Genomic DNA, 16,942 nt, shown 5'->3' on the forward strand with positions numbered 1-16,942 from the left:
CACAATTAATTATCATGATGCGACCGTCAACATTACGAGACAGCCGCCTTTAATTGCTATGATCCCGTAGTGGGAAGATATGAGTAAATGCATTAAAAACCCTATAGAGTATGCCTGAAGGAGGCCTAAATTGACTTATGTCAACTACTGGGCAAATAGACCAATATTGCCTGTTTTTTAGGGCTAGAGATCGGCCAATGAATAAGCAAATGCCCGTTCTTTGGCAAATTGGACCATTCCAAACTGTTGAAAAATCATCTGGTGTTGGCCACATATTTTCTTTGATATAATATTTGATGTGTGGCTGATGGCTGCTAGCAGGAAAATACTGAACATCTGGTTGAGCCTTGTGAAGGATCTGTAAGTGCTGATCATTGAGATTTCTACCCCAAAAGTATTCAGCTAATAGGAAGGGTGCCCCTTCCCAACCATGCCCATTGTGATACTAACAATTCATTCCTATTATTTCTATTATTATCTATTCAGTCTCCTTTCTTCAGTTCTGAGCTGCTGTTTTCTGCTAAAGACACAAAAATCTGTGTTTAAACTTTTCTGTCTGTCTTCCCCTCCTCCCCCTCCCTTCTGAGACAGCTGATGTAAACAATTCCCTGCCAGGCTGTATCTGCAAAATTGTAGCTTCTTTGTAATGCTGGGAGGGTTATTCTGAGGTCAAGTTGCTAATGAACTCACTGTGATTAATCCTCCTGTAATTACAAAAAAGCTACAATGTCGCAGATAAAGCCTGGCAGGGACTTGTTTTCATCAGCCGTCTCAGAAGGGAGGGGGAGAAGGGGGGAGACAGAGAGAAAAGCTCACACACAGATTTTTGTGTCTTCAGCAGAAAGCAGCAGCTCAGAACTGGGGGAAGGAGACTGAATAGATAATAACAAGTATGGAAGGAATTGTTAGTATCACCATGGGCAGCAACATATCAAAAGTTATATTTGAGTGGAATACCCATTTAACTATCAGACTTTTTTTTAAAATAACTTTCTGAATACCACTCACTGTAATTACTATACTGTAACTTGAAGTCTATTGTTTGCGAACACAATGTTAGAGGTAAGAAAACATAACTCCCTTTCCCTCCTCATGTTGGCGGATATAGTGTAAAAGCAGAATAAACAGAGTAATGTGTAATTTTCCTGTCTAGGACTGTATGTTCCAGTTCCGTATACATATACTATTTTAGTACACCAGGTGGACCATGAAGCTTCTCCAGAGCTAGATAATCCATTAATCTGTATAAAATATGTAGAGCAGGTGACCCAAAGGACAAACAGTTTTACTTGTTAACTCCATAGAGCACCATTCACAACTGAGCGTCGCTTGGCTTCGAGGAGCTCTTAACTCCTGCAAGTTACAGCAGAGGTTGAGGAATGAAGGAGAGACGTGTGCCTTTGGGGCTGGTGATTAGGAGCCCATAGTAGTGTGTTATTAAACCATTATATGCCCATTAATCTTTTCTGCAGAGTAACAAGTCGAGGAGAAGGAAGTAAGAGTTGACTATAAGACGGATGTGGGTTGATTAAACAGGATCTCCTTGGAACAAGAACATCTTGATTTTAAGGGGGAGTAGAGGAGGTTATAATATCTACATATGTCATATTAATTGATGGCAAAGAAATGGAGACGGTTCTATCGTATTATTGTGCTAAATTTTGTTTTATGAACATATAGAGGGACATTTACTAAGGAGTCTGATGTGTGCAACTATTCTAATGGGGATTGGTGTGTATTTTGTTCCAATATCTTAGGACTGATTTGTTAACATGTAGCACTGCCATAAAAAATGTATCTAAGTAAAAAGTCGCAAAAAAGTCGCAAGTCGCAAGCATATTCACCTGGTACTGAGCAGATGTAAGCCTGTACCTGTTTGTGCGACTTTTTAAAAAGTCGCAAATGATAACTTGGGTGCTAATCCCGGATTGTGTGAACTTTTGGGTGAAAATTCAAAACAGGAAGATTTTTAAAAAAAAAGAAAAAAAATTTGCCTGGAGATAGGACCTTTACAAATTTCCATACTACATAATATGAAACTTTCATGTGCCTCTAATTTTATAGAAAGGGTTCAATGCAGTAGGCTATGTTCACACTATGTAACAACGGCCTCTGTCCTACATGTTGACCCAGCCGATACTGAAGTATTGGCTGGATAAACATCATGTTATTTTAATTGGAATGCAGGCACATTTGGCTGTGTCTACACTCCAATTAACCTTTGACCTCAATACAATGTACGGCCGTGAGAACAGACTGTGAACAATGGCTGTTGTTCACAGTCTTCCGGACGGAAATTATCGGCAAGTAGGGGAACAGCGGCTGTAGTGGAACAGCGCCCATTGTGCAATACATTATGTGCACGGCCACTAGGATTCTGCATAATGTATTCTTTATTTTACAAAAACAGCCGTTACGTCTGAAAAATTTTCCACTTAAAAATACATTGAGGATCTGACAGAGAACCCATAGCAAAACTCTGAGGCATACTTTTGGATTTCTTCCACAAATTTTTGTCTGTCAAGCTACAGGTTTTGACACAGACCGGCTCTAATCAATGGGGTTAATCCAAGTGACCCTATCTTTTTGCCACAATGTGTACAGTATTTGAAATGCAGGTCAGAAAACAATCTCTATGCTGCTATTTTCCACGGAAAACAATGGAATCTGGTTTTCATGTGGATTTCATGCGAATTTTGACGCCAAATTTGCTTGGAAAAAGATACCCAAACACTGCTGTTTTTTTACATTTGTTATAACTATATATAATTCTTCATTCCCTTATATCTTCAACTTTTAATACAATGGGAAAATGAAAAAGATTTTGGTTTAACTTCCTAAATTTTGGTGTAATGATAATAATTACAGATGATTGAGTCAAATCTGGTGAATCAAGATTTGCTGCGAATCGTGCTTTTCTGCAAATTCCCGACGATTTGTTAAGGAAATTTGCAAAAACAAAACAAAATAGCAGGCACATGCTGTCCGGAGCGTCACTGGGCGGGAGAAAGGGATTGACCATAATCTCTAGCGCCCGTCCAATCAGCTGCAGGCCCTTCTGTGATGTTAGCTTCTCCCCCTCTATATAAGGAGGTTCGGTAACGGAGGCGGCCAGTCGGCTGTGTGTGGAGGAGAGAGCAGGATGTCAGTAGGCAGTTACAGCAGAGCAGGGAGAGACTAACATATAGGGATATAGGGACAGAGAGGAGAGGAATGGAGGAAACTGGATTGGCTGGAGTGACTGGCCGCCTTATTTTTTTTAATTGTGATTTTCCGATTTTTGACACTTTTTAAACAACACGCTTTAACAAATTTGTCCTTCTGTAATAGTCCCAGTAGCTGCTATAGTTTTGGCTGTTTTATTGAAATTCATTAAGATTCCTCCCATTGTTTAAAGCTCATTGTCTACGTTACCGTCCACCATTCTGCTCTAAAAAAAAAGTTGTCTGGCTTGTATATATATATATAGCTATAGTGTACATATTTATATATTAAACAGTATATATACTGTACACTATGGGGGACAGTTATCAGGGGGGATTGCAGGGGCATATGCCAGGGAAAAGGTGTAGATTTGCCCCTTCTTCCTGGTGTACGTCTGTCGCATCCCCTGCTTACCCAATGGGCGGGCAGGGGGGGCTCGGGGGGGTGGCAAGGCGGGGAGGAGACACGGCCTCCTCCCCCGCCTCACATATCATGATCTACACATGGTGTAGAACATGATCCATTTATCATGGTCCAAATCTACACCTTGATATGGTACGCCGGGCGCAGTTTTGGGCCCCCGGAAGGCCAAATTCACTAAAAGGCGTGTGCCTCTTAGTAAATCTAGCCAGGAAAAAGGGGATGGGGCATAATTTAAGACCGCCATACAAGGACGTCGGTCTTTATAAATCCTTTCTATAAATCCCCCCCCCCTATACATCCACATTATATTTATATGCACCAGCCCAACCACTGCTATAAGAGCAGAGTGGTGGATAGTAATCTAGTCAATGGGTAGTCTATAATAGAAGGGAAAAAGGAGCATATCAGAACAAGGAGACAAGTTAAGTTAATGAATGTATTTGCAAAAATATTAAACTTTAAGTATAACTATATTAGTTGAGATGGGAATACCCCTTTAAATCCTTTCTAAATGGACTATAAATTTGCCCCATTGGCCTGAAGCATTTTTTTATGTAACAGCTGATGGTTAGTACTCTACATTTATATTAAGTGCACACAATATAATTGCCATCATGTCATATCATGTGGACAGTACACCAGGTGTTAGTGAAGCCCATCATCTGCTATCACCAGCTACTCCATGTAACCTACTCTTTCTATAAAATCCCATTATCACCATTTTCGAGAAATGCAAAATAGCTTATACCTTTAAGGTTAATGTACTCAATTCTATACCTCCTCTCACCGCATATGATTATCATTATGAGATTAGTGAAAATATAAAAGCTAATACGTCTATGAAAGATGCCTTTTCGATGAGAGCCTCTTTATGCACAAGGCATCAGTTTCTAAGTGTACTTTACATACCTAGCGCCTTGCAATATATTCAATTTTTCATTATCTTGCAAACTCTCCGAGCATATCTCATTTTCTACAGTATGGTGATGCGTTATCATGCACGGAAGAGTTAAATGGGCTTGTGTGATCATCATGCTCTCCGTCCTCGGAACGATAATGCATCACTAATAATGACAATGCCTGTGTCTCTAGGTCGAAAGGGCTCAGAAAAACCAGTCATCCGATTCTCCATGCTACATTTGAAGAGATAATATTGTTTTTCCTGAAGGTTATTCTACTTTCAAACACTTGAAACTTTATTTTTTGACACAACATACTTAGCAAAAAGTGAATATTTTAGAACGGTGATTGACCTAAGGCACGTGTTATGGACGGTACGGTATGCAGAATGGATCTGTCTAGGTATGAGGCGAGGAGATGAGCAAAATCACAAAATAGGATTCAGAATTTAAATGGAGAATGTAATTTTCAAAAACTATTCGTTTGTCATAGAGACATGTCAAAAAGTTTTTATCATATCGCTTATGGTTCGGTCAGACCATAAGCGATTAAGATAATGAGCTAGGAGAAGTCTCTTTAAGCGGGTTATTCAGCGTTAGAAAAACACGGCTACTTTCTTTAAGAGAAAGTGCCACTCTTGTCTCCAGTTGGAGTGGGGTCCTGTCAGCAGCAGAAGCAGAAGCATCTGAACAGCCTGTCAGCTGACAGGCCGCTCAGCCACTCACAGGCCGGGCCTGCTGCAGCAATCTAGGCGATCATCAGCCATCAGCCGCAAATTGCTATTACGGTCCAAACCTAATTTTCGGTCCAAACCTAAAACGATGATCAGCCGATTCGGATAATTATAGCTCTTAGATTCATTGAAGTGAATGGAGCATAATAGCAAAACACACCTAAACTGGTGACAAGTCCTGTCACTGGAAGAAAGTGGCCATGTTTTTCTAGAGCTGGATAACCCCTTTAAGTCTATTAGGCCATCTTGCTCCCACAGACAAAAAGCGGGAAAAGGTGGGCGGTGTGGGTGCACTAAAGAGGTACTACTACTGTGTGTGAACACAAAGGGGGACTAATGGGGCGCTATAACTTTGTTGATGACAACAAGGGAACCCTATTACTGAGTGCTGAACAAAGAAGGCCCTATTATTGCATGGGACTATTTTTTGGATAGGAATTATGTTTATGAAGGCATCCTGAGCACTAGCAGACACAATATAGAATAAAGCAGCAGGATAGTAATTTTAAAAGTGCAGCAGAATGGGACTTTTGTGCAGAGGGTAAAGAATAGATGAGGAGAATGCTGGAAAATTAAGAAAATCGAAGGGGTACTCCAGGTGGGAGCCTCTTTTAATACATGTTCATGGACAGAACATTTGAATATAATATTGCACGCTTACCCCCATGGCTCCTGTGGTGCCCCTGGTATCTTACAGATTTATCCTGCTGTTCATCCATTTACAGGTTCTAGTGCTGTGACACTGCAGGCCTGCCCAGCCAATCAGTGACTGAGGTGAGATATCACTGTAGCCGCTAATTGGCTAGACCGGCCTGCAACATCACCACACCAGGTTGTAGAGGCCAAACAGCAAAACAGCTGGAGCCAGGTAGGTAAGTGCACTTTATTATTTTCTAATGACCTATCCCCAGGCATTTATTTACAGAGGTTCACGCCCAGAGCACCCCTTTAAGACTAAAGGATAAATTCTGCAGAGGTGATAAGTTGCGGCTGGAAAAAGTCATCATGGCGGTCTTTTCTGTGACATTTTTACCTGGCAAAGTAAAAGACTCCAATCAGAAAAGATATCATCTACTCCATGAGTCAATAGATTTTCCAGTAGTGCAATCACTTTTAAGGTCTGCAGAGCATCTGTACAGGGCTGATATCAGCTATCACTACATTTTGTGCTTTTTTTTTTAAGTTGAATGAAGGCAAGGTAAGATTTCTAAAGTTTTTCATGAACATGAAGTGATATGTGAACTAATGAACTATAACTGCCGTATAAAAAAACAAAACAAAAAAAAAACAGTTGTATGAAGGTGCAGAAAGATTCATTTGGTTTCTTGTGAATGTGATATGGTTTGTGGTGTGAAACTCTTATTTTCACTTTTATAGCTGTGAAAAAGAAGGCACAATAATACTTCTTCAACTTCTCATAAATGTGATGTAGTTTTTTGTGTGTACATCTCAATTTTACTATTATTGCAATGAAAAAGTTGCATGAAGGCACAATTGGATTACCTTCACTTTTCATGAATGGGATTTTCTAATATTTCTGTGAAAAACATTGTATGATTGCTTTAGCTTCTACTAAATCTGTTAGGCTGGCTTCACAATGGAAAAATGCCAATAAAAATGCTATGGTTTTTGCAAAAACGCCATCTCTAGAGGTCAGTGAAAGTTTATGATATGTCTTACACACTTAGGAGAGATTTATTAAACTGGTGTAAAGTAGACTTGGCTCAGTTGCCCCTAGCAACCAATCAGATTCCACCTTTCACTTTCCAAAGAATCTGCGAGGAAAGAAAGATAGAATCTGATTGGTTGCTAGGGGCAAATGAGCCAAGTCTACTTTAAACCAGTTTGATAAATCTCCCCCATGGTGGTTTTTTGTTGTGGTGTTTTTTTCTCCTCTGGCGTTTTTGAGACTCTTGGCAGTTTTTCCAAAATGGAGAATGCTGAGGTTTTTTTTTTGGGCAAACTGTGACATTTTTTTCTACCATAAACTTAATAGGGATCGTTCTGGTTATTTCAAAAACACCATTGCTGTGCGTATGGTGTTTTTTTCCTGACGTTTTTATTACCTTTTGTGGTCTAGGAACTATATCATGTGATGGTAAAGGGAAAAAAAATACAGCAGGCAAAAACACCTAAAACAAAAAAAGATCATTCATGCATAAAGTAAAAAAATACTAGGAAAAAAAATGCAAATACCTCAGAAAAAACACATTTTTCTGGCATTTTTTTTTTTTTTTTGGAGGCCTGAGAAACGCCACACAAAAAAATATATGTGAGGGCACCCTTAAAGTTTTTAAAAGTTAGCCATTCATTTTAGCCATAGCATAGAACAGTCCTCCTTTAAAACAGCTCGCAATTGAAGAGTGGGTTCACGCGCTGTAAAACACCGGCCGTTCTGTGACCCGGCTGGGTCACAACGGCTGGTGTCAGTGAAGATTATCCTGGACGGTACCATATGAACTTCATTGATGTTGAATTGGTATATTTTTGTGCGGCTGCTTTTCAATGAATAGCGGCCACACAAAACTGGCATGTCAGTTTTTCCTGTGGCCGCTAGGGATCCCGGACAGAGTGTATACTATGGGGGACATTTATGAATTGTCCGCTCGAGATGTACACCAGGGAGAAAGTGCAGATTTGCCCCTTCTCCCTGGCGTTCGCCTGCCGTATGCCCCGCTCGCCCAATGGGCGGGCTGGGGCAGCTTGGGGGGCATGACAAGGCAGAGAAGAGGTGTGACCTCTTCCTGCACTTAATTTATCATGCTGGAAGCAGGTGTAGATTTGGTACACCGGGTGCAGGTTTGGCCGTCTGGATGGCCGGATTCACTAACAGGCGTGCGCCTCTTATTGAATCCTGCTGGGGGAAAAGGGGAGGGGCCTAATATAAGACCAACGTACTTGTACGCCGGTCTTCATAAATCCCCCCTACACTCCGGCTAGGATTCCATTGACTGTGGTGCAACATAAGTTTTCTATTAATCACAGCCGTTGTTGCAAATTTGCCGCAACGGCCGTGATCAATTAGAAAATTTACGTTGTGTGAACTAAGCCTAAAATTCTCTGGTTTAAAGTAGAATTGTCTTAGTTGCCCCTAGCAACCAATCAGATTCCACTTTTTTTTATTCCTCACAGATTCTTTGAAAAATTAAAAGCGGAATCTGATTGGTTGCTAGGGGCAACTAAGACAAATCTACTTTACACCAGTTTGATAAATCTCCCCCTCAGTGTCTGCACGCCTTCCATTATCAGTCGGCTAATATGGCACCTCTCACATAATAACATGTTTAAGATACATAACAGAACAATTCAGTCTGATTACATTTCTAAATAAACTCGTTCAAATGAATTTTATGTGACTGTTCTACCTGGAATGAGATGACACATCTTAAGCTGCATTAGGTATTGTACCAGCTTAGACTTGACAGATGATGTCATTTGAAATGCCTGATGCGCCTGTCATTACCGCAGGAAAGAATCATTCACTTAATAAAAATATATTAAAAATAATAATAAAAAAAAACTGAACTAAGCCGCTGAAGAGATTGCAGCAGCCTCCAGTTCTAGACCATTAATAGCATACTACACCAACCAGATCAGGCAAAGGGATTACCAGACCAATGTTCTACTGTCTGGGGCCTGATAGAAAATGCTTGCTGGGATCTCAATTCAGAGTCTTACTGTCGTATTTCAGTAAAATAATATAAAGAGATTTTATAAAATTGGAAATTATTTGACAGCTCTAATAAATCACTTCAAACTGACTGTAAAAAACCCGGCTGGGGAGATCTATCAGCATTTACACAGAGATTCTATTCTTTTTTTACAGGATTTAGAATAAATGTAATATTTATGGCCTTTATAAAGGTATTCGGTATTTGTATGAGTTTTGTAAAATAAATTTTATTTGATTGCGTGATATCTAGAGATAAGCCGAAAGTTCAAATTCGCACAAGCCTGAATGATCGACATTTGGATCGCGCTGCCTGGAGAAGGTAGATGCAGTGCGAGAATTACCTGGAAAACATGGAGCGAGCTTGCTGAAAGTTGTTGGTCCCACAAGGCCGAACGATTGGCATTTGAATCTCACTGCCTGGAGAAGGTGGGTGAAGCCTTAGGACTGCCTAGAAAACATGGTTACAGCGATAGGCCATGTTCACATAACGAATCTTTTAAATAAATTATGGCCGGTGTTGCAATTTGCAACAACGGCCATGGTTGATGCAAAAGATACGTTTGTATGTGAATGTATGGGATCCTTGTGGCCGCCACAAAAACTGATGTATCAGACCTAACAAGTCACACAATGGAGAGTGCAACCCCGGCCGCACTCTCCATTGTGTTCAATGGTAAATTGGGATGCGGGCGCACACGGATCCGCCCACATCCTAAATAAACAGAAATGAAGATCATCCGGCCGGTACTGCACTACACCGGCCGTTCTGTGGGGATTTCAATGCCAATCATTCGGGTTTGTGCGAATCCGAACTTTTGGCAAGTCCGCTCACCTAAACCACCAACAGGTTTGGCCAGTAGTAAAAGGTGTATAATGGCCTCCCAACTCTCCACTGACTGGTCATCTTGGGGGAGAAGGGTTTGGGCAGGATAAGCTGGTGCCAGAGCAATATGGTTGTGACTTACCCCTCACCACCCCATAGGAAACACATGAACCTTTGACCATGTTGAACAATTATGTTTATGGAGAAGTCAGGAGAGATAACTTATACTATACAATAGTTTATATTATACTTATGCTCCTATAAACCATAACAGGTAGTGGCTCATGGGTCACAAGGAACTATGGAAGCAAAGGGCAATTTTTAGGCTACACTAGTACAACCCAATGGGCTTTATACTGTGTTTTTCCAGAAATAAGTCTTACCTTAAAAATAAGATCTAGCTTCACTTTGCAGGTTCTTTTGGATTAGGCTTAAAATATAAGCCCTACTCCAAAAAATAAGCCCTAGTTATAGTCAGCTGACCAGATACCTGACACTGGGTGGCTGAGCAACAACCAATCAGTTCCAGACCTGTTATGCTCTGCCTCCACCTGCTCAAAACAAGCGGTGTGGTAAGAAGATGCACAGTAGGGGACATTGAATATGGGGGGGGTGGGCGACGTTACATGGGTTACGAATGCAATAAAAGATTGTGTTTGTGGCATTATATCACACATAACTACAGTATGTACCTAAACATTTAGATGTATAAGGTGCTGGGTGACAACCCTTAGGGGTACAACTATTGCTCTAATTTTCATAAAAACGCATTCATTTTCAGTCTGCATTGCCACTTACTAACGATGGGTTAAATCCAGATAAACTGAAATTTAGTCATATTATTAAAGAGATTATCCCACAATAAAAAGGTACCTTATATCCATAGGGGACAACTATGTGATCAATGGGGTTCCGACCAATAGAACTCCAACCAATCATGAGAATGGAGGTGAAACATCCTCTGAATTAACAGATTGCACCATGCACGCACAACCAATGTGGCTTCTGAACATTGCTAAGCTCTATCCTATGGATATGGGATAACATTTGATTATGGGATAACCCAATTTAAGGTCAGTTTCATATAAGTGTAATATGGCTCATATCCGTGTCCGTATTGATGATGGAAGACCTGTACTTGTATATATTAACACGGTGCCAATAAGCCGTTCAACCTTTTCCAGGTTTTTTAGACACAGGGCTAGGACAGTAGGTAAAAGAAATCCTAGACATTGGTACATCTTAAAGTGACTCTGTACCCACAATCTGACCCCACCCCCCCACCCCCCCACCAAACCACTTGTACCTTCGGAGCTGCTTTTAATCCAAGATCTGTCCTGGGGTCCGTTCGGCAGGTGATGCAGTTATTGTCCTAAAAAAACTTTAAAACTTGCAGCCCTGTGTCAAACTGGCGTGGCCTAGAGTGTGTGTGACTTAGGCTGACACAACCTCTCCATCCCTCCTCCCCGCCCTCCTCATCATTAGGAATGCCCAAGGCAGGTATTCTCCTATTTATCAGCTGTGTGAATACTACACATGGGCTGGATCGTTATGGCACCTGGGCAGTGTTCACTGCAGAGGAATAGGAAAAATCCTGTCAGGGCCATTCCTAATGATGAAGAGGGTGGGGAAGAGGGATAGAGAGGTGGTGCAGGCCTAGGGCACAGACACTCTAGGCCACGGCCATTTGGCACAGGGCTGCAAGTTTAAAAGTTGTTTTTTTAGGACAATAACTGCATCACCTGCCAAACGGACCCCAGGACAGATCCTGGATTAAAGACAACTACTAACTTGTACCAATTGAAGGTACAAGTGGTTTGTGGGAGACAGATTGTGGGTACAGAGTCGCTTTAACAAACAAAAAATGTTGAGCTACCTCTAGTATTACGATAGCAGAAACTGAGACTATAATTAACATTCTTCCTAATGTGAACTCACGTCTGACACTTGCAGTATACATACAATGCAAAACACAAATAAATAACCACACGCTCAAACTCTGCTTGTAAGAAAAGAGACAAGTAAACCTTCCCTCCTCACCACTTTGCTTTAAAAGCATGGCACCAGGTGGTCTAATGGCAGACTTTTAGTTACAATAAATAGCAAGTGTAGCAGAGGGATAAGTTGTCGAACCGCTTATCCGTACACTTAATATTATCTCCCATAATCAGAGACGCTCCTTTTAACACAGTAAGACCTCTTCAGTCTCAGCAATGATGTTATACTGGCAGAAATAATTTGGGAAGCAGTTCCAGACATACAATACAGCGAAGAGTATTTCTGTAGAAACAATAAGACCTTGTTCACAAATGTAGGAGATTCCGCACCGAAATCCTCATCGAATTTGACAGCAATCTGCCTCCCATGCGTGTAAATGGGATTTTTACAACCCCATTCACATGCAATTAAAAACTTCCAAGTGGATTTTTTAACATGCTACTAGAGATGAGCGAACCTCGAGCATGCTCGAGTCCATCCGAACCCGAACGTTTGGCATTTGATTAGTGGTAGTTGCTGAACTTGGATAAAGCCCTAAGACTATGTGGAAAACATGGATATATTCATTGGCTGTATCCATGTTTTCCAGACAACCTTAGAGCTTTATCCAAATTCAGCAGCCCCAGCTAATCAAATGCTGAACGTTTGGGTTCAGATGGACTCGAACCCGAACCCGGTTCGCTCATCTCTACATGCTACTTATCGCTACTCATCGGTTAGACCAATCTGACAATGGGGCTTATCCTTGAGTGGATATCCAGCGTTGTAAATAGAAATGCACATTAGATTTTTATCCGATCTATTAACATCAAGATTATTTTAGTACAAAAAAAACTCTTCGTAGGTCTTTATTAAAAAAACATAGCTTATTTTTCCTTGTACAGTCTCTACCGCATGTATTATGGGCTTTATGTTCTCTCTACACTAGTACTGCAAACTATCTTGTATCTGCTTCCCCTCTCTTTCTCCAAGGTCTCTTCTCCCCCTGTCCATTCTTAATGCTGGTGTGTAACCCCTTCCCTGCTGTTATTTTAAACACAGAGAGATAAGAAAGTCTATTTTAGGAACTTAACTCTCTATTAGCAGCAGGGCTGGACTGGGACTAAAAAGCAGCCCTGGCACATAAACCACCACTCCATCCCATATAAAATAACACCCCACTCCCCATAGATAAAAATATAAAAACAAAAACAAAAAGGATTCCCCCTTTAGGCTAACCCCTCCCACATAGCCAATCCCCCCTGCTGAAAACCCCACCCTCATGTAAACATCTCCCTGTAGTTAATCCACACTCCTGTAGGCATGCACATACTCACCTGGCTCCTGGGCCAGTCCACTTCTACTCCTCTAAGCACTGCAAGTTCACTCCTTCTGCGAGGGGGGCAACTGAAACCCTACCCCTGGGCCAGCCCTCCCCTACTAATGTGTACCAAAATAGCACATCACGAGAAATCTGACAAGTCCGACCCTAGGAGGGGATCAGCCTATCTGGCATTGCCAGAAATGCCAGATTGCCAGTCCGGCCCTAATTAACAAAAGTCAAATGATAGGAAATTTTTAATGAAGACTATTTAGAAAGTTGTTTCATTATGCAATCAGGAAATAAACCAATAATACAAAAAAAATCACTGCAAAGGTGTCCAGAGCCTTCAAAACATAGTCCAGTAAATCAAGTACCATTGGATTTTAAGTGAAAAGAAATTGTGGGCAAGCTGTCACTGCTATATTTATTAATCAAAGGTCACGCAAAAGGTCCATGAAACACTATAACTCAGCACTGTATTTATTTATTTTTTGTCCAACGCTTATCTCTGCATTTATCTATCTTCCGCCCCATAAGCCGAGCGCTGGTATTTTATGTAAATCTAAGAATTGTTTGATTCCAAATGTGCAAATACCACAAGCGGGAAAAGTAAATGCCAGCCTTTGATTTACCTGTAAATGTATGTTATGCGCAAGATAACCTACGAGTTTTGTTTATGACTGATTCATGGATCTGGTATCTCCAGCATTCATACTTAATATTGTTTATTGTAGTGCCATTTCTGCAGTCAATTACAGTGTCGTTAAAGGACACTTAAAGAGCAATCCTGGCCACAACTTCCATTAACATACAAACATTTCAACATTTTAAGTTAAGAAGTAAACATTTACAGAAATAGGATTTATCGATCGTATGTTTATAGTTTGAATGTCACAAATATTACGCTTTATAATAATAATAACTACAATAATAACAACAATAATAATAATACAAGAGGCTGTTTCTTTAAGCTCATTGTCGCCCTCTGTTGAGTAATGTATTTTTACGACTTTCCAAGAGGATTAGAGCAAAGACCCTGTTACACAGAGCGATCATCCGCCAAATCAGGCAGATAATGCTCCGTGTAATGAAGACAACAATCAGCCGAGGGGTAAACAATCGTTCTCTCATCCGCTGATTGCTGTCTTACAACTTATTGGCCGCTGGCACACAATGATCTGTGTAATAGCTAATGCAAAGCTGGATGTTTATTATAAGGGTACTTGGTATATAGTAAATAATAAAGAAGCTATACTTACCTGTACATGTTCCCCTGGTGTCCTCCTGCCTTGTTTCTGGGTCCCTCTGTGACCGTAGCTGTTGTGTTCGACAATAATATTATTATGCCGAACCTGCCTCTGCAGTGACAGCCCACTCAGCCCATCACTGATCAATACTGGGCAGCGCCAACGTTCGTGACAGGTTAGCAGGGATGCAGATACAAGGCAGGAGGACACCAGGAGAGCATGGAGAGGTAAGTATAGCTTCTTAATTATTTTCTATATATATCGAGTGCCCCTAACACAGCTCAATAACAACGTTTGTGCGATGATGTCTGTGCAGCCCCAAACACGCGATAATCTAGGCATTTGCTACAGGAAGTGATTGTCACTATTGAAGCCCATCATTTAACTGTAGTCCTGCCAATCATTCTATATTCTTTAGGTTGTAAGTACAACATTTACCTTATCCTGTCAACTATAAGGCATGTCTAGGAAAACTAATCAACTCTTTTTAGTCTTAAAGTAAAGTCCTATGTAGATGTCCACTAAAAGGGTTCACTGCTACTTCTTAGACGGTTCCCTTAACAATAAACTAATTACAAAGTGTGCAGGGTCCTCCTACTGAGATCCCTGGAGATCAGTTTTGATCTATGATTAAACCTGGTAGAACAAGTTAAAGGGGTTGTCCAGCGAAAATGTTATAAATGTCAGAAAGTTATAAAGATTTGTAATTTACTTCTACGTCAAAATGAAAATAAAACATTTCCTACATGACATATAGCAGCTGGTAAATATGGGAAGGCTTGAGATTTTTTTTTATAGAAAAAAATTACAAATCTTTATAACTTTCTGATATTAGTTGATTTGAAAGAAAAATATTTTCGCTAAATAACCCCTTTAAGTTGTCCTACAGCACCACCACAGGAGACATTGCTGTTGCTGTTAACTGATGTTCATCACCTGGACAGGACACTATTTTACTGCCCCCAAAAAGCTAAGAATTTTATAAAGAATATTGTAAAATTAAAAATATATATATATATTATTAAAAAATAACATTTACTTGTTTGTTGAATATGCCTTTATCAAAAATATATATAAAGGTACTTACTTAAATTATCTTCATCATCCATGCTACTCGCTCCAGGATTGATAAACTTGAATGGCACGATGAAGGTGGACAGCATGCTAATTTTTTCTATGGAAAAAAAGAAGTTTTTTTTTTAGAACATTATACAGATGTGTAAAACCTTCAAAGCTCTTATAGCTGGACAAGAAGCAGATTGTAAAACGTTATTACTTGATTAAAACAACCCCGACTGACTTTGCAGTGCTCTGTAATGGAAATACTGAATTCCTTTATATCAAAGTTTGTTTCTTATCAGCTCAGAGAAACTGAAGGGGAAAAAAGAAATATAAATATATATATATATATATATATATATATATATATATGTATATATATATATATATATATATATATATAGTAACACTTCCACCATCATTTTTTTTAACATTGTAACTCAATGATAGGACCACTCACTGCACTGGACTCCTAAGCATGAGCAATCTGAGATTTTACAAGTACATTCATTACAAGTTATACTGAACTATCTATCTATCTATCTATCTATCTCCAATCTATTTATCCATCTATCTCAATCTTTGTTTTCCTCTTTTTTTATTTATTGGTGCTGATTTTTATTTAACTTTTTAAACATGTAAATCCCATTTCATTTAGCCATTTCATATATTTTTCTGTCCTAGTCATAGACTCATGTTTCCTGGGAACAACCAACATCTTTCGATGCATATTGTCTATCTATCTATCTATCTATCTATCTATCTATCTATCTATCTATCTATCTATCCAGAATAAATGCAGCACTCCAAATGCAGATTCAGTGGTGCCAAGCGGTAAGTACCAGCGACCAAAGATACAGAACAATGTTCAAAAGTAGAGATACCGCAGCACTCAAAGGTAAGCTTCAAAACAACGGTTTGGGGAATAAACACATTGGGGGAGATTTATCAAAGGGTGTAAAATTTAGACTGGTGCAAACTGCCCCCAGCAACCAATCACAGCTCAGCTTTCCTTTCAGCACTGCCTAAAGCTGAGCTGTGATTGGTTGCTGTGGGTAGTTTGCACCAGTCTAAATTTTACATCCTTTGATAAATCTCCGCCATTGTTTTGAAGCTTACCTTTGAGTGCTGCGGTATTTCTACTTTTGGATATCTATCTATCTATCTATCTCCTATCTATCTATCTATCTATCTATCTATCTATCTATCTATCTATCTATCTATCTATCTATCTCCAATCTATCTATCTATCTCCAATCTATCTATCTCCAATCTATCTATCTATCTATCTATCTATCTATCTATCTATCTATCTCAATCTTTGTTTTCCTCTTTTTTTATTTATTGGTGCTGATTTTTATTTAACTTTTTAAACATGTAAATCCCATTTCATTTAGCCATTTCATATATTTTTCGGTCCCAGTCATAGACTCATGTTTCCTGAGAACAACCAACATCTTTTGCCATACTCTTTGTTGGATTTCCAATTTTAAGGGACTTCTCATCCTCTGTGTGTCATGATTCCATAATTATTTCCAGGGTTTATGTAACATTATCCGACCAAAAGTTTTCACTTTTG

At 39.8% G+C, this 16,942-nt stretch overlaps 1 protein-coding gene across 4 annotated transcripts in view; it reads right to left on the reverse strand.

Moving 5' to 3' along the window:
* Positions 1 to 16,942, reverse strand: part of ADARB2 (adenosine deaminase RNA specific B2 (inactive)) — a 471,923-nt gene that overhangs the window by 158,266 nt on the left and 296,715 nt on the right. For all 4 annotated transcript variants that reach the window (XM_069958929.1, XM_069958928.1, XM_069958930.1 and 1 more), the window contains exon 4: positions 15,392 to 15,478. In XM_069958929.1, the coding sequence (XP_069815030.1) occupies positions 15,392 to 15,478 (87 nt within the window). The remainder of the gene's footprint in view (positions 1 to 15,391; positions 15,479 to 16,942) is intronic.

The sequence above is a fragment of the Dendropsophus ebraccatus genome, chromosome 2, assembly GCF_027789765.1.
Source record: "Dendropsophus ebraccatus isolate aDenEbr1 chromosome 2, aDenEbr1.pat, whole genome shotgun sequence".
NCBI classification, from domain to species: Eukaryota; Metazoa; Chordata; class Amphibia; order Anura; family Hylidae; genus Dendropsophus; species Dendropsophus ebraccatus.